General features: G+C 49.4%; 1 protein-coding gene across 3 annotated transcripts; it reads left to right on the top strand.

Moving 5' to 3' along the window:
* Positions 1-338: 338 nt before the first annotated feature.
* Positions 339-27,204, top strand: STEAP3 (STEAP3 metalloreductase). 3 transcript variants are annotated; one of them, XM_042041259.1, is made up of 5 exons: positions 341-549; positions 14,755-15,238; positions 15,704-16,231; positions 17,792-17,956; positions 23,819-27,204. In XM_042041259.1, exons 2-5 carry the CDS (start codon positions 14,756-14,758, stop codon positions 24,107-24,109), a joined length of 1,467 nt encoding a protein of 488 aa, XP_041897193.1. In that variant the 5' UTR covers positions 341-549; position 14,755; the 3' UTR covers positions 24,110-27,204. The 3 variants fall into 3 exon arrangements, with proteins under 3 accessions (XP_041897195.1, XP_041897193.1, XP_041897194.1); XM_042041260.1 differs by lacking the exon at positions 341-549 and adding an exon at positions 3,423-3,528; XM_042041261.1 differs by lacking the exon at positions 17,792-17,956 and having other exon boundaries at positions 339-549.
* The last annotated feature ends 303 nt before the right edge of the window (positions 27,205-27,507 follow it).

A 27,507-nucleotide genomic window follows, 5' to 3' on the forward strand; every position in this document is an offset into this window, starting at 1 on the left:
CTGCCTGCTCCCTCCTGTCAGCTCCATGAGGATTCAGCCAGAGCTGCCAGGTGTCTGCATCACTCCCAGTCCTTCCAGGTAACCCAGCAAGGTCAAATGACAGCATGAGCTACCACTTCTTCACCCAACAAAGACACTGTGTGCCCAGCTCTGACTTCACAGAGCCATCAATCTTCCCACATCCCACTTTTGCAGTCCCCAACTCATTCCCCTACACGAGCTCTCTGTTTCACAACTGTCCCAGACTAACTCCTGGCCTCTGCTCACTGGCAATAATTAACCACGTTATCTCCACCTCCATTGTGCATGTACACTGTACATGTTCCAGCCTCTCAGCTCCTTTCTGAGCTTGGCATTTTCAGCATCCCCGGGTCATGTGCCAGTCCAGAGCAGACAGAACCCTGTTGTGCTGATAACCCAATTTCCCAACCCAAACGGTACCACTGGGCTCCAAGAAAGCAGATTCCAGCCCAAAACACAGCTTTGGGACAGCCAGAGGAGGAGCTACATTTACTGACTGCCCTGCCAAATAGGTTTGGTTTCCCAGCGGTAAGTTTGCCACTTATTACCTCTGGATTTCAGGGGCAAGCTGAGCCATTCCCTTGCTGTGACATCGCGAGGGGCGGGGTGAGGCGGTGTCCCCAAACTCTGCTTTTGTCACAGCATCTGCTCAGGTGCAGCCACTGCTGCCCAGCACTTCTGCATCTCCAGTGGCCTCTGGGTGCACACCAGCCCTTGGGCTGGCACATGATGCACCCAACAGAGCCGGCAAGGGGGAAGGGGCATGGGAAGGCTCAGGGACCACTGCCTTTGTGTCTGGGTACAGCAAAGCCTGGGAATGCCCTGGGTCACCCCCCTTATTGATTGGGTGCAGGGCAGGAGCTGAGCCAGCCTGGTGCACCCCTCCATGCTGTCACCTCGGATGGCTCGAGCCCCCCCAAGACACAGTGTGGGACATGGGGACTCCCCATGGCTCCCTGCCCCGGCAGCCAGGAGCTGTCGAGGTTCATCTGCTCACCGGGGCCATTGTGCCAGCACACGGGCACTGGTGGGGCCTGGCAGCCCCAGCCCTGAGCAGATCTAAAGCAACTCCCTGTCCCCACGGAGGGGAAGGACAGGGAGGAGGGGGTGCAGGTGCCATTGCAGCAGAGAGGATGGCAGGACACAGCCAGCTGGGCACAGGGGCACAGATGGTGCTGCCAGAGAGCTGCAGCTCTGACCAGCAAGTGATGGGCCAGGAAAGAGGATTGCTGCGAGGAGAACAGTCCAGATGACACAATGAAAAGCCCCTGCTCAGGACCAGCAAAGAAAAAGGGGGAAAAACCCCAGATATACACATGGAAACACTGGCCAAGTCCAGCATGATCCTGGCACATTGGGTCTCTCAGGGTAGGAGAGAAATTAAGCCAATTTGCAAGCCTATGTCAGGTCCCTCATCAGGAAGAGAGCTCCCAAGGGAATCTTTTGAACAACCAATAAAGCCAGTCAAGGTTTGGGAGCTGAGAAGGCTTTATCTCTCCTGCTGAGAGGGCTGCAGGAAATATGGAGCTGCAGGACTCCAACTGTCCAGCAAACAGGTGGCCTGGACAGGGCCAGCCACAGGTTTGAGAATAGGGAGACAGGTATAAAACGAGTGCTCATTCTGAGGCACTTCTCTGTAACAGAAAGGTGTAAAAACAGAGGGTGTTTCAGTGGAAGGTTTGCTAATTTGCAGAAAAGGAAGTGCAATCTAAAAAAGGAGAAGTAGATTTCAGCACTTCCAGAGGGTTGGTCATTACCCACAGGAGTGATCATACTGCCACGGCAGCAGCCTTGCCCTGTGCAGGGACAGGGGGAGACCCACACAGTGCAGAGACCTGAGACAGCAAAGAGGAATCTATAAGATGAATTGCAATGACCAAGGCAAACAAGCCAACAACTACAGGTTCTGTAAATAAATTTAAAGGAAAAATTTGTCCTTTACATACTGTGGGAGAGTAGGTAACAATATACAGAAGTCACAGGAGAGTTCTTTCCTTCAGTCTCCACAAAGAGCTGAACGTGGCATATAAATTATCACCATGATAGGCATGAGGAGGCAGGGGCCACAACAAGCAAGAAAGGGCTAAGGAGTAATCTGGTTCTCTCAACTGCATTCAGTCACAGATGGCCTTTGCAGAGGTGTGATGAAGTCCAGCTATCCCAATGATCCTCCTTCTCCTAACCATTCCAACTGTCCAATACCCAGGGAACTCACAGCATCTCAAAGTTTGCAGCTTGAACATCCCAAACTTCTGGAGCTCTCTCTTATCCAGGGTCCAGTCACTGGGAGACACCAATGGGAACTTTCCTCAGTAATCCCACATCTTTGTTGCAGACAAATATCTGCAGATTTCTGTATCTCCCACCCCATGGATGTGAGAGGTGGAGAGTACCTGTGTGAGCTGGGACAGCCCTGGCGGGTATCTGGCCCCATTTGCAGGCAGCACAGAGACCAGAGAGAGGGAACATCTTCATAGGACAGTGGTGAGAATGGGCTGAGATAGTTAAAATCACAGCCTGCCCAGGAGAGAGAAAAAAAGTGGGGCTTGTTTCATCCCAGGAAGACATATGCCATGTGCAAGGAGGACACAGAGGGGATGGCAGTCGGCAAACATTAGGAAAACCCTTCTGACTGCAGGGGCAGTGAAGCACTTAAGGCTGTTCAGAGGGGCTGCACATCCCTCTGCCCGGGCTTCAAACGCACACTGCAACCACATCCCCCCAGCTATGCCACGGTTCGGGAACGGATGAGACAATCCCTTCAGGTCCTTTCCCTCCGTGCTCCTCTCCTCCACTGAGTGAGCAGACCAAAGCTCCAGAGAGATTTGTTTTCGAGTCCCTGTGGTTTTGCCCCAGTGCTTTTGTCTGGAGACACTCCCTTTGGTGCCCGCTCCCGGCGGCTTTGGGAGCGTGCTGCCGCCGCTCTATCGAAGCGGGGCCATGTGGCAGTGTTGGGGTGTTTGCAGCAGGACAACTCTTTCCCAGCGTGGGGGGAAGAACCATTATCTGCTCCACGGCTCTCGGCACAGCTTTTCAGAACAAGTGCATGGCCCCTGATAGCAGGGGCAGAGGCGCAACAAGCCGCACCCGCCCATTAAAATGAGACACCGGCTGGCTCTGAAATGCGTTTATAAATAGAGAATTAAGGTCTGCCTTCGACTCCTGTCTGTAATGGACACGGCGGCCCGGCTGCCCTGGCAGCGATGCCCTCCTGCTCGCGTGTGTTTAACCTGGGCATGGCAGTGACGCCCGGGCAGCACAGCGGGGACGGGGCCGGGGGTCTCAGCGCCCCCGCGCCCTCCCCCTGAGCCGGGCGGTGCCGGGCTGGGCGCTGAGCCGAGCTGTGCCGAGCCGTGCTGGGCCAGGCTGTGCCGTGCCGAGCCGAGCCGAGCGGTGCCTGCGGCCCCGGCGGGCACATGGGCAGGAGGGCGGAGCCCGCGGCCTGATATCACGGCTCCTCTCCGCGCTCCCGGACGGCGCCGCTCGCCCTCCCGCCGCCGGGCAGAGGTGAGCACCGCGGGGGGACGGGCACGGCGGGGGACGGGCACCGCCACCAGCGGCGAGGAACCACCGGGGCTCGGACCGCCCGTGCCGGGCGTGCAGTGCGGGCCGGGGCGGGGGAGGCTCGGCTCGGCTCGGCTCGGCTCGGCTCGGCTCGGCTCGGCTCGGCGTCGCCGGGGCTGCCCTGCCTGAGGGAACGTCCCGGGCCCGCGGGGACTCCCCCGCCGCCGAGCGCTGGGTCCCGGGCCCCGGTTCCGCCGCACCCCCGGCCCGGGACCCCCGCGGCGGGGCTGGGGAGCGGGGTTGCTCCTGCCCGCGGCCCGCTCTGCCCCTGGGCTCGGACAGGGGCTCCGGGCCCCCAGGGCGCTTTCCGGACGCAGCCGCCTCGGTGCGAGGGTTGGTGTTGGGGCTGGGGCCGGGTCCCGGGCGGAGATTTCCGCGGGGACCGGTGTGTCTCGGTGCCGGCGGTCACTGGGGAGAAGTCGGTGGGATGCTCGCCCCCGGCAGGTCCGCCGGGCTGTGGTGCGGAGTTCCCGCGGGAAGCGCTTTCCTTTCCGTGGCTGCTGGGCACATCCCTGCGGGTGCGGGAAACTCCCTGGCACCGGGCACAAACCCCCGGGAACGGGTCGAGTTCGCTGTTCCAAGGGATGCGGTCCTCGTGAGCGCAGCGGGGATGGATGGGTGGATGGATGCACGCTCAGGCTGCGCTCCTCAGGGAGCAGCACTTGGCGCTTAGGTTTCACTTTTCATTCTCAGCTCGCTAAATGCTTTGAGGAGATGAGCGACTTCTTCCAGCCAGGAAGAAATCAGCACTGAGATATAAAAAAAACTTGGGGAAAATCTTGGCCAGGGCCCAGGGTCCCTCAGGGGCGAGCAGGGAGCGGCTGTGTGGTTTCTGAACCGATGCAGGGACTTGTAAAAGCTACAAAAGTTGGATGCTTTTGTGGGGGGACTTCAGCATTTGATCCGTGTAAGAATAACAAGGGATGAAAGCTGTGAAGCAATTGTAGAGGTGACTTTGTAGTAGGAGCATCCCACAGGTGATGGCAGCTGGGGTGGGACTGTCCTGTGGCCCTGTCCTGTGGCCCTGGCCAGGGTGTGATATCTGCCCATGACGGCCCCTTTGCTGAACAGCGGGCAGCTTGGGGGAGTGTTTGTGCTCGTTATGCCTCAGCTGGGCAGAGGGGTACGGAGGACCCCAGATCATTTCCATCAGAGTAGTCTAAATAAAACTAACACATAGAAAATTGCCTCCTGTGACAAGAAACCAAAACTGAGAGACAGCACCAGAGGAAGGCTGTCGCCTACAGCATCAATACTCCTGTGGGCTGAGGAGATGCAGGACTAATAAGATTTAAATACTGCATCAAGCTTTCATTTTCTCTTCTTCTAAAATCACATTTGCTATGAAATAAATATACAGTAATATAAGATGCCGCATTCACTGCACATATTTGATTTCCTCTGTGATTGTAAAGAACAAAATGTTGATGACTCAACAAGTCTGTGTTTAACAAAACCACATCAAACCCCAGGAAAACATGCTCTTTGAAAGCATAATAATTTTTTTGTTGTTTATTTTGCTTTTTATTTTTGTTTTATTGTTAAGAACTATGCTTTGACTGTGACCTTGTAACATCCCACCCATAAATAGAAGCAGGTTTAGATTCAGGGGAAACACATTTTTTCCGATGATGGAAGAAGTAGGCCAGCCATGCCAGCTCTCTTGAGAGGTGGGAAAGGCAGTGGCAGCTGTGATAAGAAATGTCACACACCAGGAATTAAAACCCACCAATTTGTTATCTATAAGTTTACCATCACTGATTAGAGTTAGCTTTTTTGTCAACCTCATAATGGAAGAAAATGCTATTTTCAAATTTGAATTTACTGCTTCTTCTTAGAGTAGTTTTCCCTGCAGACCTACAGTGGATTAAGCAGCTTCCCATCTTCATCTAAGTTTAAGTGAACTGTCACTTAAATGAAAGTAAAAAGCTTCTAAAAGTATGTCAGTGACATGGGAGCTTCCAACACATTTCCAAAAGCCTTTTCATACTCTGGGGCCTAAACATTTTGAAAATTTTCCCAGGGTTTAAGGTACTGAGACAGAAATTCCTCCCATCCTTTTTCCAGGTTCTCAGATTGGTTTTGGTAAAGCCTTGGTTTTGGTAACACGTGCATTTCCATTTAGTATGAATACACCACTGTAGTCTTTGGCAGAAATGTCCTAAGAGCTCCCTAGAGGATGTAGGCTTCAAGAATCAGGGTCTGTAGACAACGTGTCCACCACTGAAGGAGGCTGATACCAACTGCTGATCATGTGCAAGCACTAAATAGATTGTAGAATTACAGAATGGTTTGGGTTGGAAGGGACCTTAAAGATCATCTTATTCCAACTCCCACCATGCTCAGGGACACCTTCCACTAGACCACGATGCTCTAAACCCTGTCCAACCTGGTCCTGAACACTTCCAGGTCATCTACAGCTTCTCTGGGCAATCTGTGCCAGTGCCTCACCACCCTCATAGTGAAGGATTTCTTCCTTACATCTACTGTAAGCCTAACCTCCTTCACTGTAAGGACATTCCCCATTGTCCTACCACTACAAGCCCTTGTAAAAAGTCCCTCTCCAGCTCTCTTTAGGTACTGGTAGTTGCTCTAAGGTCTTCCCGGTACCTTCTCTTCTCCAGGCTGAACAACCCCAACTCTCTCAGCCTGTCTTAATAGGAGAAGTGCTCCAGCCTTCTGAGCATCTCTGTGACCCTTCTTTGGACTTACTCCAACAGGTCTCCACATCCTTCTTAACATTCAGGTTAGATACCCATCTGGATCCTGAAAGATAACTAACTACCTGGTCAGCCAGTTGTGTTTGCCCCATCTCTGCCAGGAGCTTCCCAGGAGCTGCTGGGAAAGGCAGAAAAGGCACCACATGGCCCTACAGGAGCTTCACTGCCTTTCCTGGGCTGAGCTCCCTGTTCTCACTGCTGTGCTTATTCAAGGCTGGCTCAGAGCTACCTCTGTACTGTGTGTCATGCCTGTGCTCCGTGGAGGGGGAAAAAGGGATCGGCAGGAGCTGGGCTGGCCCTCTGCCATAGGCTGTGTCTTCCTTCTACCCCACTCTGCCTCCCACGCTGTCCTCTCTCCGTGTGGTCCTGTGCATCTTGTGAGTGACTGGGAGAAGCAAAATCAGAGAGGCGAGGGAGTGCTGATCTTGGAGACCCTTCTAACAGGCGCTGCGGCACGGAAATAGCCAACACAAATATTTCCATGCACAAGCAATGCAATCCCTCCATGTCTTTCCTGGAAAGAAACAAAGAGGTTTTAAAGTGCTGGAGCCTGCCAGCTCCCTGTGCTGACTGCTGAACTCAGGTCTTCCCATCTCTGAAGCCCCAGAGAAGGGTGGAAGCCCCAGCTAATTTTAGGCAGGAACACCTCCTCCCATCGTGCCTGGCTGCAGGGAACTACTAGATCTACCTGAGAAGTTTCCACCGTCCAGGCTTTGGGTTGCTTTCCTGCTCTCCTTGCACTTGGGGAGGGGAAGGCTCAGAAACGGGTGGGTCACTGAGTTGTTAACTTGGTAAGAGCAGTAACAGAATGAAGACCCCAAAAGAAAGCAAGAGAAGCCACATAAGACTTAGGTACAGCACCTGAAGTTGTTGTAAACCACCCCTTTATGTCACTTAAGAACTGTGAGATGCTAAGCCGAGAAAATAACCTTCTCATTCAGAGTCACATCAGCTAGATAATCTCTTGTGTGCTGTGTCAGCATCAGCACTGCTCTAGCAAACTCCATCTTGCTTCAGGTCTGGGCTTTCCACGGTCTTACAGTAAAACCTCAGGGTTTTCCAGGCTTTCAGATTCCCATTTTATGATGTTTTATTACAGGGCAGGTCTTTCTCAGGCTTCTCATTACTCTATCAACACAGTGGGCACAGGCAGCAAGATGTTTTTGCAGAAGGGCAGAGGAAGCTCTTCAGACAAGGACTTTGCTGCAGAGAAGTGGTACTGCAAATGGAGGCAAATTTGGGGGACAGAAGTTTGAGGGTATCTATGGCAGAGCCTACTGGTAACTGCTTAAAAGTACATCGTTTTGGTGGAAACAGGCCAAAGGTTTGTTTTCCAGTTGTTTATCGTAGATGGGTAATTTTTCTGCTCAGCATTAAAGTGGAGTGTTTATCCTTGGGGAGAGAAACTGTCCCTGCAAAGTGATCACAGGCTGGTGTAGCTCTACAGGAGAACTGTAGCCAAAATGTCTGAGCTTGTGTGGGAAAAAGAGGCTATTTCGCCCCTGTGGGAAATTCTGGTAGCCCTGTCTCCTCCACTTTCCCCTGTTTTGAAAGATGTTTTTGAATTTTAGTCCTGAGGAAGAACATCGTGTAGTCAGGAACATGGACATGCCGTAGGCTTCACTGCTGGCTTCCAAAAACAACATTCTCAATATTTTTCAGTGTGTAAACCAGAGGGAGTAGGGAGGGTCAGTGCCTGTCAGCCCGTGTTTTCATTAGTGTGTGATGGAATTGGGAGGCACAGACTGAATTTGTAGGTGACACTGAGCTAGGAGAGACTGGAAACATTTTAGAGAAGAGACTGAGAAATAGAGATTGTGACAAGCTGGAGAGCTGGCTTTAAAAAACAGGGCACGTGTTCTGTCCTGTGTGGTAGGACTGACTGACCGCCTGGACACCAGGTGAGCGACCAGCCAGCCAGTGGCCACGGGGAGCCAGAGGACAGGGACACTGTGCCCCGTGAGTCAAGAGGGTCACACAGTTGTGCAAAAGCAAACAGTCTTCCTGAGATGAAGAAAGAGAAGTGGTGCATTGGGGAAGCGTCGTCTCCGCTCCAGCTGGTGCCTTTTAGGGGCTCAATTGGAAAATGCAGTTCTGGGCATCCTCCAAGAAAAATGAGAGCAAGGAACAGAGTCTGAGTTGTTGGACATTCGGTAAATAACAGCTCTGATGAAAGAATTGGGTTTCACTTGTGCAGGAAAAACTGAAGGGAGATGTGAAACCTGTTCTCCAAATACAGAATGTGTCTGTCTGCAGAGGAGAAGGCAAATCATTTGCCGTGTCCTTTGGGGGTAAAAGAGGAAGGGATAAGGTTAACTGGATTGAGAGATAAAGAGGAGAGAAAGCAGGGCTCCGCAGGAGCTTATGGAAGTGGTTTTAGCAGATAAATACCTGATAAATGAGATAATGAGATAAAGAGCTGCCCTGGGGCAGGAGGAGGGATGAGGACCTGTGAATGCAAAGGCTTCAGGGTGGACGACAGTTGCAGGGGAACTTGTGGCAACTCCTGGAGCCCCGCAGCCAGTCTGGAGTCACAGCAACTCTGCAGGTCCTGTGGCAGGTGTGGGGTCACAGCAGTCCTTGGAGCCCACAGCAGGTCTGTCCCCACTGCATCGCAGTGGACGTACTCAGCACCCAGTGATGCCAGCTCGGGGCAGGACCACCTCCCCTGCCACAGGTCCCTGTCTCACCTCCCCACCCCAGCAGCAGGGGCAGGGGGTGAACAGCCCCCCCCCCATTCCCTGTCCCGTGTGCCTGTGGGCAAAGGGGCTGAAGGACAGCAGTGGGGACAGCCCAGCTCCCAGCATTTCCTCATTCTCGCTCCTGGCTGGCAGCCCAGGTAGGTTTGCAACATGGCTTTTCCGGAAGGCTGATTTACATCCTCTGCCAGTTCCTGGGTTGCACCATTGGGGAGATAACTGCTTTGGAAAGAGAAAGAAGGAAAGAGGTAGCAAGTTTGGTTTCCCTGACTCCTGCTCTTGCCTGCAGAGCCAGGGAAGTCATTTCCAGTCAGCCTGGGCAGGACTGAAAGGTCTCCAGAGATGTGCACCAGAGCTGAGATTAAAGCAGCTTTGGATAAGCTCTTTTATTACTTAAATCTGTTCCAGTTCCAACAGGTTCAGGTTCATGGCACTTGCTGTGCTCCTGGGAGGGATTCTCTGTGTGTGGGAAAGAGACTGAAATGTTTGATTTTCCCTGGAAATAAAATGGTGTTAGCCAAAAAAAATGAATATTTCTGCTTACAGCAAGACCTGAGTGGAACGGTTCAGGTGCTGAATGCTCCTCTCCAGCTGGGGCTTTTGGAGGGTTAACACAGCAAGAGATGCTCTGCAAACAGAGGCTGGAGGGCTTTGGCTTCATGGTTCAAAGGTCCATCTGTGCAGACTGGAAGTCCCCTGGGGGCAGAGATCACCCCTGTCCCTGGAGTGAGTGTGTGTGTCTGGGACCATGCTCTGGGTGCCAGCCATGGCTGGCAGGGCCCAAAGGGACCTTCCCAGTGCAGAAGTTCCTCTGCAATGACCGGACCAAAGGCTCTGCTGCATCATTTGATTCCTCATGGGCCTTGCTGGTCTTTCAACACATGTGCTCATTAAGGAATGTGAATAATAATCATGTGCTTTATCTCGAGTAACACCCAAGCAGAAGCTGAAGCATAGAGCAGGCTCTTTGATGACCTGCAGGGGTTGAATCCACAGCTTCTGGAGACTCAGATGTGGTCGCTCTAAACAAACACTGACTTCAGGGGAAGACACAAAAGCCCTTGTTTTAGCCAAGGTCGTGCAGACTGAGTATGTGAGCCTGAGCTCAAAGGTGAGTTTCTGTGCAAACAGGAACCAGTTTGGTTTCACTGGACAGGACATTCATTGGAGCTCCATATGAGATTGCTGCCATATTCTTCAGCACGGTTTGATATGTTTAAAACACTGCCTTTTTATTAGAGTTATTGAAAAACTAACGTGTCTTTTATCTGATAAATCTGAACACCAGGGCATTGAAATGAATCTTGATTTTTTTTGTCCAGAACTGCAGCAAAGCTCATGCCTTGCCACCACAGGTCCATCCTTCTTCAGGGTGTGCAACTCAAACACCTCTGGACTGCGAATTACAGGAACCAGCAAGGCTATCCTCTTGCACCAGAGGATGTGAAAGGGGCCCCAAAAGATGGTCTCATTGTTAAAGACATGGTCAAAGATATCTGGGTCGTCCCAGACAAACTTGCTGGAGTCTCATCATTGTTAGTATCTCGGTCCCCCACGTCTGTTGAAAGAGGATAACAAGTGTGCCCATTCCCCAGTAGCTGTGAGGGATGATCTGCTTGGCAGATTGACTCTGCTGTCAGCCCAGGGACACCTGAGTGGGCTCCTGCAGCCCAGCTTCATCCAGAACAGCTGTCCTGCTGCAAAACCTGAGTGAGGCCTCTCAGTGTGGGCAGACAGGCAAAAAAACCTTCTTTGCCTGGCACCTAGCCTAAGCTAACAGCCTCTGCCAAGCCTCAGGTGCCAAATATGTAGAATTATCCCGGCTTTTCTTCTGTGAGAACTCCTCCCTCCCCTCTGCCTGGGCAACAGAGATTCGACTGCTTCGTTTCATGCAGCTGCTGTCTGTCTGATCCCATTCCTTGGGGCAGAAGTTGCCTTCTGGCCAGTTTTTGTAGGGTGCCCAGCAGAGGGGAGCTCCCCATCTTGCTCACTGCCCATCCCTGCTATTGCCCTGCAATTAATAGCAGTAATGGCAATGCAGTCGCTGAACTCCACATGGGAACAAGTGTGCTCCAGCTGGACACAGCAGTGATGTAAGGGTGGCATTAGCAGCCTAGCTGAAGGGCAGCTGTACATTGCATTCAATATTTTAGTTAGGGAGCTGCTGCCTAGTTAGGATTGGAGCTTGTTTATTCCCACTGGGCTGCTGTGCTTTAAATCATCTTGTAGCTTCCTTGGTAAGAAACTGATCTCCTTGAATCGCACGTGCCATAACTCAGCAAGGGTGCGGTTTCTTTGATAAGGAAGATCAATAAATGAGGTTTATCTAAGTCTGGAGATACTAAAGATGTGTCCAAGCACTGTGGTATTCACTCATGAGATCCTCTGCATCTGAGTGGCTTTGCAGCATCCTGGCCATGGTGCTTTGCACTGACTGTGGGTGGGTTGACCTTGCTGTAGTGAATTAGCTTTGGGAGGGAGAGTTTTAGCAGGTAACATGTCCATAGGTGCACAAAAAGCAGCATGGACATGGTAAGTCAGGGGTGGTGGCAGGAGGCAGGGGGTCTGCGTGCTCCCCAGAGATACAGAAGTGAAAAAAAGCTATTGCCTAATCAGACAGTCCATTGCCAGGCATCTGTTAGGCAGAGACCACAGTGTTTGTCTCAGTGAAATGTGTTTAGGGTGAAAGAGGGATGTTCCCCTCCTTTCTCAGGAGTATTTCAGTGGCAGTGGCGTGGCAGTGACAGCAATGCAGCCCACAGGCAGCAGCCAGCAGCAGGGACCATCCCACCAAGGGCTTGCAGCGGGGATGGTTCCTGCTCCAAAGCCCCACCAGTCAGAGCATGACTGAAATAATCGCACCAAAATCCAAAGAAGAGATTTTGAGTCTTCTTACTTTGTAACTATCCTGCTGACTTCAAAGGCTGTTTAATTCTGTCATCCCTTTTAATCAAAATAACTGGAGACAGCAAAGATGTTTATCTCCAAACATTGCCAACATCTCTCTACATGTTCAGTGTCAGCTGCAGGACAGAGGAAACATACCACAAGAAAAATTGCTTGCAGCAAAATTTACATCCCAGTGGGACCACAGAGAGAACTCTTGAGGTGCCTTAAATCGATTATGAAATGAGTCTGTGGGTAACAATCACTTTGTCACCCTGAATGCTGATTTCTCCCCCTGTGGCTGAGAGCCAGAGATGCTTTTCTTTATTTCGAGGTAATATTTTGTGTGCACAGGAAAAGGGGAGGGGGGGTATGGGAGAGCAAGCTAATTATGCTGAACAATGGCATTGGCCCTAGAACAAATAGTTCTGGACATTAACAAATTTAGGTGAAGCAAGGTGGTTTCTGAAAAGTAAAGCACTGAATGTTTGATAAAGTGTCTGATAAGAAGGGACCAGGAAAAAACCCAGCATCTTTGCAGACAGAGCTCTGAAAGTCATCTCTCTCACTTTTTCCCTTTGGCACTTTTCTACGTTTTTTTCCCCCCCCCCCCCCCTTTTTTTTTTTTTTTTTCAGTAGTGGAATGAGCCAAACTGCAATGTGCTGTTTGATCTCTGTATTTATACGGTGGACATGTGCTTTTAAAGGGGAGAAGTGAGTGTGCCTTTCTTTGGCACTTGTTTCCCCCTGATAGCACTTCTTCCATGAGCACACATTTTGGTCTCTGGGACAAGGGGGTGCTTGGTGAGAGGCAAGGAGAGCAGACAGACCTCTGCCATAGAAACAGTGTTGTCACTGAAACCATGATGGGTTTGTACCCAGGACAGTGAATTATAGTTTCAAAGTCCATCTGCTGAAGGTGTTTTGCAGGCTTTCAGTGAGGAGCAGGATTGAGATCGTGGTTGCTGTGTGAGAGATCTTCTCCTCTAGTAACTCGGCTGTGCTCGATGTGTGTCTGCCAGGGACCACCAAGTTGGTATTTTCAGAGTAATGTGACCCTTTGATCATTTTTCTGAGGGGTTTTAACAAATTTACAGCTCATTAAAGTGTATATATGGTATGGGGAGTTTATGCCCGGGCACAGCTCTTGCCATGTGTCTCTAGTGTCTGTAGTGAACTTTGGTGCTCAGGCACCTCGAATGAGGAAATCCTTTTGCAGACTCTTCACAAGAAAGAGTGACTGTCCTAAATGATTTAGAGTAGATACTAGGAAGAAATTCTTTAGTATAAGAGCGGTGAGGCAAGGGAACAGGTTGCGAAGAGATCCTGTGGATGCCCCATCCCTGGAGGTGTTCAGGACCAGGTTGGATGGGGCTTTGACCAACCCAGTCTAGTGGAAGGTGTCCCTGCCCATGGCAAGGGGTTGGAAGTAGATGATCTTTAAGTCCCTTCCAACCAGAACCATTCTATGATTCTGTGATCACCACGCATGTGTTCCATCTTCTCAATATTCACTCCCTTTCCCAGATCACTTATGAGCATGTTGAACAGCATAAATCCTCAGGGAAATCCCTTGGCAACCTATTCCCATTACAAAAATAATTTATTTCTTCTCACCCTTTGTTTCCCATTGGTAGCTGTTCATGCAGAAGTGCCCTTCCCCTTTGCACCACTACTGGGCCAATCCCAGAAAAGCCTTGGGTGAAGGACGTTTCCAAAAGCCCATGAAAAACACACCTGCACCAGGGACCAGGTCACCCCATCCAAATGGTCACCTTCACTTCGAAAGAACTTGACCAGCTACAAGGCAAGACTGCACCAAAGTCAAGTTGTCTCCGTCCTCAGTATATCACGAGTCTGTTAATTATGGTCTTTATTATAATCTCTAGCAGTGTGCCAATACAAAAGCCAGAGGTCCTGGTGTATAAGTTCCCTGGGCTGCCTCCTGAGCCCTTTAAAAATCCAACCTTCAGGAATTTGCCAATCCTTTAGGGTAAATTTGCTATTCCTTAAGTTGTGAGGCAGATTTGAGCCTCCAGCACAGCCCATGAACAGTCTGGCAGTTCCCTGCCCGAGTTTTTTCTGGCCTCCAGGTTCAGCTGCTGTGCTGCCTGTGAATTTATTGATCTGCTTAAAACCTTTCCATGCCCTCAATATCTAATCTGTTACAGGGCAAAATTCATTAACGTTTGTAAAGCTCATCAAGATCTTTCATGAGCAAATCCCATCATGTTTTAATATATTTTTTAAATGTCACGAGTAAGTTCTCATTATTCATTAAAGATCTGAAGCAAACAGCACTTGCCAGACCTAAATATTGGAACAGGCAAGGGCTGCAACTCTCTTCGTTTACCGCTTTTAGGACACTTTCATTTCAACTTGAACTCCCTGCCTTGATTCTGCTCCAGCAAATCAGAAGCACCCCTCCAGCTTTTCCAAATGTAGTCTCAGGGATCTCCATGAACCCCTTTTTCTGGAGGTATTTGGTAGCCCCGTGGCAATCTGAGAGTTTCTGGTCCTGATTGCTGTTAGCGTTGGCCTGGCTTTGCAGTGGGAGATGCCAGCGTGAAGAGCAGCAGAGGATGGATGCGTGCATCCAGCAGATGTTGGATGACACAGCCCTGGGAAACCTCCCTAAAAGCCTTCACCTTCCAACCCAGCATGGTGTTTTATGCCCCTCCAGTGGTGCCTGTACATTACTGCACACTTCCTGGTGGGTTTGGCCCATGGATCCTGGGCTACTGGGACCAAAACCGTGTGTTTGAGTGGCCTAAGTGTCATTTTCCCCTGTGACCTCAGATGTGGTCTGGGTCTCTGTGAGACCTTCACAGTGAATTTCCATTTCTCCTTGTTTTTCCTGCCAGGATGTCCAGAGGAGACATGGCCAAACCCCTGCTGGGCCATCAGAGCATGGAGGGTGACTCCAGCCCCACGCCGCCGGCCGGACGCACCGTGGGGGTGCTGGGCAGCGGGGACTTTGCGCGGTCCTTGGCCATCCGCCTGGTGTGCTCTGGCTTCAAGGTGGTGGTCGGCAGCCGCAACCCGAAGCGCAAAGTCAGCCTCTTCCCTGCTGCAGCAGAGGTCACCTTCCAGGCCGAGGCGGTGAAGAAGGCAGATGTCATCTTCGTGGCCATTTTCAGGGAACATTACTCCACCCTCTGTGACCTGGCTGATGTGCTGGCAGGCAAGATCCTGGTGGATGTTAGCAACAACACCGAGATCAACCATCACAAAGAATCCAACGCGGAGTACTTGGCCTCACTGTTCCCAGCCTGCACCGTGGTAAAGGGGTTTAATGTGGTTTCTGCATGGACGCTGCAGTCGGGTGCCAGGGATGGAAATAAGCAGGTATTGTTTTCTTCCAGCAAGGGCTAAATCCCAACTGTTCCAGCAGCTGAGGGCTGGCAGCATCAGCAAATGGCCTTAGGCTCCAGGAGAAGGAGTCTTGAGTGCTGGCCATGGCATCCAGACACCACCCCTTAGCTTCTGCATTTCTTTATCCAGAAATGAAGTACCCTCACTCACTTCATGCTCTGTAGTCTTCGGAGCATCTGCCTAAGTGAAAAGTATTATTCAATTGTCTGTTTATCTAAACAGAGCCCGTAAAACAAACTGGCAGTGCACACATGAAAGGAAACCTGTCCAGGAGAGAGGTCTTTGGCAGCCGTGGTAAATCCCTGTCAAAAAGCCTGCCAGGAATCATGATGCTCAGTGGAATAATGTAGGCTCCCTGTGACGCAGAACCCCTCCCCATGCACTCAATCCCAGCAGCCTGATTTCTTTGCCCTATGTGTGTATTTCTGTTCAATGCAGGTTCTGATCTGCTCAAATAACCAAGAAGCCAAGCGCACCATAGCAGAAATTGCTCAAGTCATGGGATTCACCCCTGTGGACATGGGCTGCATGTCATCAGCCCGTGAGATCGAGAACATTCCCCTGCGCCTCTTGCCAGCCTGGAAAATCCCCATCTTTTTGGCTCTGGGGCTTTTTCTTTGCTTCTTCACCTACAACCTGATCCGGCAGGTCATCCACCCCTACATCAGGGAGCAGAAGAACAAGCTGTACAAGATCCCCATCGAGGTGGTCAACACCACGCTGCCGTGCGTGTCCTATGTCATGCTGTCTCTGGTCTACCTGCCCGGGGTGCTGGCAGCCTGCTCCCAGCTCTACTATGGCACCAAGTACAGGCGCTTCCCAGACTGGCTGGACCAGTGGCTCCTGCACCGAAAGCAGATTGGCCTCCTCAGCTTCTTCTGTGCCGCCCTGCACGCCGTGTACAGCCTCTGCCTGCCCATGCGCCGCTCCCACCGCTACCTGTTAATCGAGACGGCCGTCAAGCAGGTAACGGGGTGCTCCTCAGGGCAGCACCTGCAGGAATCTTCTAAACGCATACAGATGTTGGGTGGTGGGCTTAATATCTTGGCTTTTTCATTCATTTTCCAAAGCAGGTGTGGGACAGTGGGAATAAGCTGTTACCTCTAGGAGCTCTTCCCGCACAGGTCAGCTGCACACCACACACTGGGCACTCGCCCATCTGTGCTGAGGACCTACCATCTCCCTGGATACACAGCTCCCTCTGCATTTACAGCCAGGGCTAGGATCACCCTCCCTGTGCCATTGCTCCCCAGAAGTACAGATAAGCCTTTGAAACCAGCCTTGCCCAGCACTGGTGTGTCTGAGACTAGGTCAGAGGCAGGAAAAATGCTAGGAGAGGAGAAATCAAATGGTGGAGGGAGCAGATTCCCTTCAGCTCCCAAAATCTTGGGAGATCCCTGTTGGTTCACACTGATGTTCATAATTGTGCCTGCTGGAATAACCACATCATAATCCAGGGAGGGTTCTGTGTCCTCATCACCGTGTGCCTGCAGGAGTTTAACAAAATGGTGGTGAAGAACTGGTTATATAAGAACAAGGAAATGGAAAAGGACTTTATTGCTTCATGGAGACTCTCAGCAGTGTTTATCCAGTGTGAGATTGCTGCCTTCAGGCAGTTCAGCCAGCTCTGTAGCTCGGCAGTACCATGGGAGGATGGGATTTGCTCTTTGCTGCCCCTGACTTCTCACTGCACCACAGTGCTCCCTCCTGGGATGGCACAGGCTTCGTGCAGCTGAGTGGGGAACATGATCAAGGAATTACCCCACAACCACTCCGCTTGCTGTGCTGGGGTATTTGCCCAAGTGATTCCAAATGCTTGCCCCAAAAAGGAGGGAAGGAGCTGTGGGGGCACAGGGGAGCAGGATGGCTGGTTTTGGCAGCAGTGCCTGTTCAGAGCATCCATCAAACACCATTCCCAGCCTCTCAGCTCCAGCCTTGAGCAGGTTCTTCTTGATTGCCACAGTTGCACATTAATCTCAGGCAAGCGTTCTGTGTTCATTTCCCCTCTACCTCCTGTTTTCTAGCAACATCTTTGTTTAGTAAATTAAACCCATTTAATGGGCTACAGAGGACAGTTCTAAATGTTCCTCTTTGCCATGCAGTATAAAACCCATCTTCCCTTCCATTAGCATGAACAATTTCCCCCCTAAATGCACTTAAAACAAAGGTTATTAGGAGACTACTGCATATTCAAGCATCTGTATTTGTTTTCATGGCTTTAAACTGAGTTCTCATTGTAATTATCTTTCCAAATGTGACTTTAGGGCTTGCTGCTGTGGTTACAGGCATGGGAGCTGAGAGCATTCAGCAGTTCTTCCCAGCAGGCTTCAAACCAGGTCTAGCTTTGGCCAAATGGCTGTGGGATAAGAGAGCACTTCCACATCTCCCAAACAGGCAGATAGTGCTGGAGGTGTGAATAGGACCCAGCGCTCATCCAGGAAACCTGCTTCCAAAACCAAAACAGATAAAATTCAGTTCTTCTGTCCCTAAGCGCTCCGTTTTAACAAACCTTCATTGTCATGCCAGGCTGTGGAGAAGAAGATGACAATCTGGGTAGAGGAGGAAGTCTGGAGGATGGAGATTTATATCTCTGTTGGAATAATTGCCCTGGGCTTGCTGTCGCTACTTGCCATCACTTCACTTCCATCCATCGCAAACTCTCTCAACTGGAGGGAATTCAGTTTCATTCAGGTAAAGTCGACATTTGCTGATGCCAGAGAGTGATTCTGCAGTCAGAGTCAGGCCCTTACACAGAGCAGGGAGGGCAAGGGTTGACCTGCTTTCCCGGCACATCCTGCTCTGGCATGGCAGCTGCAAGCTGTGCCCTGGTGTCAGCAGCAAACCCTTCCTGTGCACCCCAGAGCCACAGACCCCTCGGCGAGGAGGTGAGACCCAGAGGCAGTGAGGGGCAGAGGGCTGTGGTGTGTCCTAGGGCTGTGCTGCTCTCACACAGGGCTTGTCCTAAGGAAGATGCTTTTCTTGGGAAAAGGGAAAATGCAAGGTGTCACGGGCATCCACATGAGGATCAGCAGCAGCAGAGCTGCTGTGGGGAACAGCAGACTGTGGAGGGCAGGCAGAGAACTCACTGTGGAGACAGCTGGCTACAGGACACAGATCTGTCCTTGATTCATCCTTGTCTCCTGTTCAGGGAGAGTGAGCTGCTGAAAAGAAAAGTGCCTGGGAGGACAGTGCAGGGGAAAGACAAGTTTGGCAGAGCTTGCATGCACCCGTGTTCAGTAAGTCCAAAAAGCTCAGAGTGGTCTGTGAAGTGCCAGAGCCCAAGCAGCACAGAGAACTGGGTATGGCTTCAATGAAAAGGCCATGTCTGATTCTAAAAACTGAATTAGGAATGTAATTTTCCTTCTCAGTGATTTAGGAGCCTTCCTCCCACTTGCAGTAATGGCCAAGCTCCTAAGGGCCAAATTCCCTTGGTGACCTGAATCTTCCCCATGGGATGTTCACAGACACCATATTGAGGGGCCGCAGCATTTTCAGGGATATATTTGGAGCCAGGCTTAGGGCTAATTAACAGGGATAGCAGAGAAGGAACCTTTCAAGTATCCCCTTGCACATTAGAGCTGATTTTGAGGCCAGATTCCACTCACTCTGTCACAGTCATATCCCACAGCACTAAAACCCCTTGTTACTTGTGTTTCCTACACCAGGGCTGCTTAGCATGCACCAGGGTTCGTGTCCCACTGCAGTGACCCCCGTGGCACCCAACATGCGTGAGCCCCCGCAGGACCCCATCCCCTTGCAGCTTCCCTGTGGAGCCTCCCTGGGCACCACACTGGCACACATCTAACCCTTCCAAAGGGGAGGGCAGGGTTCAGGGATGCAGAGGTGAATAGCTATCATCCAGCCTCTGTTAAGCTCTGCTGAAGCTCTTCAGTGGTATATAAATAATTCAATATTCATTAGAGTAGGAGTTTGAAGCCTGCTCCCCTGCTTCTCCCACGAGTGCCCCAATCACCAAATGAGCAATCCAGTTTGTCTTCTTCCCCCTCTTGCTGTGGGCTAGCCAGTAATTATTTACACTGAGTAGAAGAGCTGCACCAGGAGAGCTTGACCCCAAGAGATCATCCCTCAAGGAGAAGGGAGACCTGACTTTAAACCTCTCTTTCAGACTGGACAATGGGAGCATATTAATTCTCACCAGCATGTCTCAGGGGAGGGCTGCAGCTGCTGGGACATTGGAAAAATCAGTCCTGACTTAGGCATCTCATGCCAGGAATCCCAAACGAAGGGAAGTATCTCCTTGCAGCCTGGAAGGAGGCTTTGAAACCCGCCTTTGGCTCCCCAGGCAGCCTGGCAGCTGTCCTGGAGGGTGCTGGCGTTGTGTCATGTAACACATACATTGTCGTGGCAGGTAGTGCGTGTAACACAACTGTCGCACCTGCCCTGTGGGAGCCCTTCCCGAGCCTTTCCAAGGGTATGTCACAACTGGGACCACACAAATGCGTGATGCTGGGTTCCAAAATAGCTCTTGGCTGCTCCACATGGGAACTGCCTGGCTTAGTTCATGGAAAGATACTCACACCTATTTCTGTCTGCATGGAATAAAGCGTGACAGGTGACACAGTGTGACAGAGCTCCCAGCTGATCACATGCAGGAGAGGAATGGCTGTTATTGTGCCTTACTCTGGAAATACCATGTAAAAAGAGCAGGTTGCAGATCTCCTGGCATGTTAGCTTCCATATATATTTTTTTTAATGAGAGATCTTTTAAATTATTTACTCCTCAATGTTGGTGATGCCTTTCTTGAGGAAATTAAAAGAGCAGCTACAGCTACTGCTTCCAGGCTCCAGAGGTTACATTCACATAGCTCAGTGTGAGCCTTCCTGAATTAATGCACAGTGGCACAGTGTAAATACAAGGGGCGAAGCATGAGGCTTCTTTCTCAAATATTTGGAATTTTTAGCACTTCTACAGCATAAAAGAGGTGAAATGCAGGGTGCAGACAGCCCAGACAGATGCCTTCCAGAAAATGCAGTAATTTGTTCCCATCTCAGTTGAACTGGATGGTGTTTGAGAGATGCCGTACCAAAAGCCACATGTGAAACAAATTCAGGAGCCACTTTAGTCCCCTCCTTACCCAGAGCTTCCCAAATCTGACATTTTCCAGCAGCCAGTGTGTACACCTGTATTAGTGCCATGTACTGCCACAGTATTAAAATACACATCTGTTGCCTCATGGGTCGAAAATCCCATTTGTATTGTTGCCAAAGTTATAGGAAAAGAAAGTTAATTTTCACAGTAGCTCCTGCACATACACAAATTTCAATCAAATACAGTTAAATTGGATACACAGTTCCCCCGTGTGTCCAGTTTTAACAGAAAATGTACAGGATCAAAACACTGGCTAACAGGAATGATTTATATGTAATTCAACTTATAGGAGACATTTTTAATGTTCCCCAGTGATTTACAAATCAACTCTAATTGCCTGAGGTGTAAAAATGTGTATGATTGCCTTTACCTTCCCATCCTGAGAAGTCCTCCTGGAATTTGAAGGTTGAATTGACCTGGTTTCTTTCATAGTTCATGTAGCGTAAGATGTAAAGGATCTGTAATCAGACCTTTTCTAGCCCTCCTGTCGAGGCAGTGTGAGAGGTCAGAGCTGCTTCCATTGAGCTAATAATTTCATAGTACTGATGGCTGCACAAGTCAGAAACATATCTGGGTCAGGAATTTTTGGGGTCTTTGCTTTCAGTGCTGCCCAGGCATTTCTAAATGAGCCACCTGGGACTGGATTGCCTTTGCTGATGCATTACAGGGAGCCTGCAGGCACCAAGGAAGTGAGGAAGGTAGAAGAGTTAATGCAGAATAGAAAATATATGCAAAGCCTGCATCAGGAAGGTACCATCTTCATACAGCATCTTTCAGAGAGCTTTAACACCCTACAGGGGTGCTGGCCCCAAACTCCCTGTGTTGTGACAGCACAAAAAAACCACCTCTGCCACTGTTTAAAACAAAACCCAGATAGATTTCATAGCCAGAAACTGCACAGAGGATCAGTGAGAGCAAAAGAGCGGTATCAGGGCTAGGCATGTTGGCAAATCGGCCCCCTGAGGTGCTCAGCAGGCTCTGCATTGTACTATACTGGGTGTATATTGAGCTGTAAATACTGAGCCAAGCTGCAATCAGCAAAACTTTTGGGTTTTGTGCACTTACAGACCTGCCTGAATCCAGCTGTCTGGCGGGTGCAGCCGTGGGTCCTTCAGCCAGCATCAGCACTGGGACCCCCCAGGCACCCCCTGCTCTCCCCAGTCAGCTCCTTGTTTGTGTTACAAGCAGATCAGCCCATCACTGCCATCAGAGGAGCTGCCAGCCCTGTCTCCAGACGCCACAGCTTAGCCGAGTGTTTGTTGCCAATTAACCTTTTTGTTTCTTCCCCACCCCGCCATCCACGCAAAGGTGGGTCAGTCACGGAGTGCCTGTGTTGGTGTGTCACCTTTTGTCCTACTAACTTCCATTCCTGCTCTCCCACAGTACCAGCAGCAGTTTGAAGAGAAACTGTAGAGGAACAAAGTAATTCATCTCCAGCTCTGACATCTCTGCCATGCACGGAGCTCTGCTCGGGCTGACTGTGAATGCACCCTCTGCCCAGGGCAGAAAGCATCTGCTGCCCTTGGATTCACTCTGTCCCCTTTTTCCTTCCCTGCTTTGCCAGACAAGTCCTAAGCTGGTACTTCCAACCTTTTGCCACCCAGGGGGTTTTTTGCCTGTTGGAAAGAAGCTCAACCTATAAATGATGGATGATTTGCAGGTCAGGTCCTGCTGTTAGGTTCAACTGTGACCATGGCATATTTCAGTAAACTCCTACTTAATTTTCCAAGGGCAACTAGTCTTGACCCTGTTGGGTTTGCTGCTTTTTGCCACTTTGGTTTAGGACATGGACATGGCTTCTGGTAAGGACATCTGTCCCTGAAAGTGTGGGGTTGCACACAGGACTGAGGCTCCTGGCATGGCCGTGAGCAGTGCTCAGCTGTAACACAGAGAAGAGTTGTTCCCTGCTTGGCAGGACTCAGCAACACCCACATGAGTGCCTGATAGATACTGTAAAAGTGAAGTACCTAGATCTGGTAGCACATTTTAGAGCTCTCCTTCCCTCCCTTGCCCAGTCCCCTCAGCTGCTCTGAATTCAGTTTAGCTCTGAAGTTTAGAGGAGTCTTAGTCTGGTTTTTTTGGTAACAATGTAGTACATTTTTAAAAGTTGTCTGGGTTTTTTAATTGCTTCTCAGCAATCAAAAATAGAAGGGGAAGCTTTGAATTGAGTAGTTTTTTGGGTGAAACTATTTTTTCAAAAGATGATGAGTCCTTCCTCCCATCTTGCCCTGGTTCCTTATTTCCCTGCCATGTCCTCTTTCCTGGACATATCTTCAGGAAGACCGTGTTTCTTGCTGATCTCTGCACCAAGACAGGTATTTTGGCTTGTAAAGGCTTTCTTCCCTAAGTTAGGGATGTGAGCAGCAAAATTTTCCCTCTCTAGGCATCTTGAAATTTGGTTGTTATTGCAGGCTTAGACCAAGTGTTCAAAGGAGGGCAGCAGAGCAAGATGCTACACCTGCACTTTTCTCTGAAAATACAGCAGCAAAGACCTGTACAAAGGAAAATACAGCGAGTGCCTGGGGCTGCAGGGTGCCAGCAGGCAGTGGGAGCTGACAAGCTCAAGAGCCACCACCTCTGATGCTGGCAGGAAGCCACTGATGAGGGAAACAGTTTAAAACCTATCTTTGAGAGCAACCCTCAGAGGGAGCTGGAAATATTCAGGGGAAAATCCCTGTGGGTGCTTGGGAACATGTCAGCTGAAAATGGGGGAAGTTCTTGCCAGTAGAACAGGGGCTGGGTTCTTGCTGCCTCCATGAGTGGATAAAGGGCTCTTGACTCACCAGTCCAAGGGCTTAGTCTATCACACAGCCTGATGGTCTGGCTCTCAAACCAACTCAGATCTTTAAGACAGAGGAGGAAGCCCTTGAGGGCTGTTGCTCACCTCAGAACGGAGCACTTCTGCTTACACAATCTCATTTTCCTGTAGATGACGCCAGTCACCTGAAGATGTCTTTGCTCTGTGTGGAGCTGTGGCTTCACCCACTTCCAGCAGTGCCAGCTGTGGTCCAGAGCCACAACACTGATGCTTCATCCTGCTGGTCAGCAGCCTGAGCCAGCCAGGGACTGGCAGGAGCAGAGCTGGCAGCAGCAGCTCGGGAGGAGCCCTTGGGAGCTGCGTGTACCCACCTGCTCAGCAGGGGCTGGGGCTGCTGCTTCACACGGATGCAGGAGCCCCCCTCTCTGCTGAGTTGGCAGCACTTTCTGGGAAATCCATGCTGAGCTTCTAATGTCACACTTAACCTCTGATTAGACAAAGAAAAACGCAGTCTGGCACACTACCCAGGAAAGGTTTCCAGCCATGTTTTATTCTGTGCAGGCAACACAGGAATACCCTTAGCTTTCTCTGTGTCACGTACACTTAGAAAATAATGTTAAAAATACAGGAAAACAGCCAGGCACAAGGTACTCTGCTAACTGGTGTGTGTTTCTTTTCCTTTTAGTCCTCCCTTGGATTTATTGCCTTGGTGATCAGCACTCTGCACACACTCACATATGGCTGGTCGAGGGCCTTCGATGAGAATCAGTACAAATTCTACCTGCCCCCGACCTACACCCTCACACTGCTCGTCCCATGCACTGTGATCATAGCAAAAGTCATCTTCAGTTTGCCCTGCATCCAGCACAGACTTTTGCGAATCAGGAGGGGCTGGGAGAAGGGCAGATACGTCAAGTTTGTTCTGCCCAGCACAACGGGGGAATTTTCAAGCGGGGAGACCTCCAGCAACGTCTAATAGCCTCAGCTTTGAGGATTTTGAAGCACTATCAACATTTCTATAAAGGTGTTTCTTCTTCTTAAACATATGTATGTTTTGGTATAATGGTATTGTGGATAAAAAATAAAATTTGGTGACTTCAGAAAATAGATGACCATCAAACTAGGTTAGACAGTAGTAGTTAAATTATATTGCTGATTTGCTAAGACAATTATTGCCTTAAAAATGACTGGGAAAGCCGAGCTAGCAGCACTAATAGACATGGGAAACTGATGGACTCTGTTAGTCAGATCAGTCACTTGAGGTGCTGGGTGGCAGCTCCCCAAACCAGTACTCCTCAGTTGCTTTCCTAGCTGCTCTCATAAATTTCAATGCCTTTTTTTTTAAAAAAAAAAGCACAGATTTTCTGTGGTTTATGACAGCAAAGATACCCTGCCTCTTGAGTGTATGGATCAATCAAGGCAGTGAGGTTTAGAAAGATCAATTGCCTCTGGTTTTGTTCTCCTCAATGAACTCTATGGACAAGTCAGAGCAGCAGTATCCATGCTATTGTGACAGTAGATTTTACTAAAATCATCAAATCTGACAGCAAGCCCAGTATTCCTGTTCTCTCAAATACAGACAGCACTTCTGGTCCTGGAAGCTGTGCCTGGTGCATGTTCATAAGCTGAGGAAATAAAGCACCTTTTGCAGCAGTATAAGCATTTGAGAGAGAGAGACATCCCCAACACCAGACGTCTGGTCTGCACTGCTGGCTCTGAGGTGACAGCTACTGCTCCATGTTCTCTGTTATACTGAGCCAAAGTTTCAAGCAGTATTTGATTGAAACAGAGCGAGGATAATTATTGGAAAGGCCTGCTGCTTCACAAAATTACATGGAGAAAACCAAGGCCTTCCAGCTGGCCTTACATCAAATAATAGGGTGACGCTTTTAGAAATCGCTGTCACCTGAACATTCCCGTTTAAGTAAACAAAACAGCAGCTCTAAACCCACTGGTTTCACTAGCAATAATAAGATCTTTGAACAGTCTTGCAAAGGGATCAGCAAATCTTGACCACAACATGAAAACATAGCAGTTGTACATTTTGGGCATAGTCCTTCATTGCATTACACCTTAAAAAGTCACTTGCTAGATCACAAAACAGGTATGAAATGCTCTTCTGACCTCACACCACTGTAGACAAGGCACAGGGCAAAGAAGATTTCTGTCCTAATTTCATGTTTCACCTGTCACTTTCTATCAAGTTCTTACTCTTTATCAGAATAATTCTTTAAGTTTTGGACATCCAAATCACCAAATAGTGAATGGACAGCCATTCACTAAAGCTCATTTAAAAGCAAGCAGTCGGGATGACACAAGAATACTACCTCAGTAAGGTCAGGTACAAGGACATGCCTGGAATAGCCTCATTTTCCTGCAGTTAAGGAGAAGACACTCAGTGTTCAGTATTGCTTTGAGAAACAAGAGCTGTCAGCACCAAATGAGGTACAGCTTGTGGGACAAGGAAGTACGTGTTACTGGAGCAGTTAATATAAAGGGCAGGGGGAATTATCAACTTCAGGGCACATAAGCCCTGCTACAAGCCAGCGTTGCTCCAGTAACCTGGAAGAGTTCTACACAAACAGAGGATCGTAAGAATTCTCTGTTTAGCCTCAAGTAATTACAGTGAGTAACATTCTCCAAATATTGCTCATGTCGCCAGTGATGATATTGAGGAATTTTAGTTCTTGCCTAACACTTACAATAAAGTCTCCAAAAGCTGCTTCTTTTGGCTGAATAAAAAGAAACTGGCTTGAGGGAAACGCCTAGATTTCATAATCAGGTGATTTTTTTGTTGTTTTGATGGGGTTTGGGCAACATGGGGAAGGTACCGTTCTTTCCCACTGTCCCCCTCAGCAAGCTGTTTATTAGGTTTCCCCATCCACCTCCAGAACTTAGCCCAGATTGGCACCTGACCAAATCACTCTCCAAGCAGACTGATGACCCAACACTGTTTATTTCTGGTTAGGTGATAGGGTAAATTTCCACATGAATCTGAGACAGTTTCACCTGAATATAATTTCACCCACTCCAGTTTAACTCATCCTTGAGGGAAAACTGGCTACAGAAAGCCTGGTCTTTTATTTGTCTTTTCCATTTCATCAGCAGGCAAAGACAACATAAAAGCACCAGTTTACACACTTTATCGTGTATTTGAATGCCTTTTTCCCCCCCATAGGTTTCTTTTCACATCTTTAGGTCAGGCAAGACTACTGTCTGGCAGCCAAAAAAGATTAGGAGGCAGGGAAAGAACATTACACAGGCTTGCAGGCTTTGTCTTCAAGGGGAAAAGCATGGTTTTGTTGTGAGTCGCTGCAAGGTTAAAGCCTCACTGTTCTGCCCAGCAGAAGGTTTGCACCCTCACTTTGTTTACAGGACTTTCATGCCTACAAACCCTTTCCCATGGCAAAGGGACAGTTTCCATGAGCAGAAAGGGAGTCAGCAAGTCAGCATGGGGCTTTTCAGATGGACACAAGCCCAAAGGGACAGACAAGCCAGTTGAAAATCCCCACAGCTACTGCAGCTCTACAGCATTAAAAAAAAAAAAGCTGGTCAGGTGTGTCCAGGTAATGCCTGTGCCAACAGACTGGCCAGCCAGCCACCATCCCTTTTGAAGACCAAAACCAATTCCTCTAATGCAGAACAGCATTTCACATGATGCCCTCTGTATTCCTCTGGTCCTTAAAACATGTGACACAACAGTTTGAGTAATTTCTTCTGATCCTGGAATGCTGAAAATGAAACTAAGGAATTTTTCAATTATCTTTTCCCTAAGCATTTTTTGATGTGCATAGGACATTCAGTGAGACTGGCTTAAAATTTACCATTTAACTGGTTTTGTACTTGAAGTTTTTCTCTCTGTCTGTATATATGTACACACACACACACATATATATATATATCTTATTGCAGAATATATAGCTGGAATGTAAAAATCTTTGTATTTTTATTTTCTGTACTGCCTACTATGTGCCTCTGGGATATGTAAGAACCAAATGAAAAGCTGTAAGAGTAAGGCCAGTTTTAATCACTGGCCTCTGTAGTTATATAAAGATATTCTGAACAGGTCTACATAGTTAGAGCTTGTGTGAGTCTTTTTTCCCGCCCCCCCCTAAGCAAAACCATTACTTTAATGGCAGTAGTAGAGTAGTGTGATTATCTAGAATTTAACCACTAAGAAATAAAACCCACTACAGCCAGCAGCTTGTAGAATCTCATTATCAAGGTAATAAAATGATCATTGCTGTGACCCAGGGTGCCAGGGCTCAATTACAGAGTTCCTATGCATGTGAAAGGGCACAAGTGTGTACAGACATATATTTCATTACAGGGGGCTACTGATATTACACAGCACTTGTAGCACAGGATCAAACA

This window comes from Corvus kubaryi, unplaced genomic scaffold (assembly GCF_017639235.1).
Source record: "Corvus kubaryi isolate FWS band 111438036 unplaced genomic scaffold, C.kubaryi_AGA036_p1.0 37396, whole genome shotgun sequence".
NCBI classification, from domain to species: domain Eukaryota; kingdom Metazoa; phylum Chordata; class Aves; order Passeriformes; family Corvidae; genus Corvus; species Corvus kubaryi.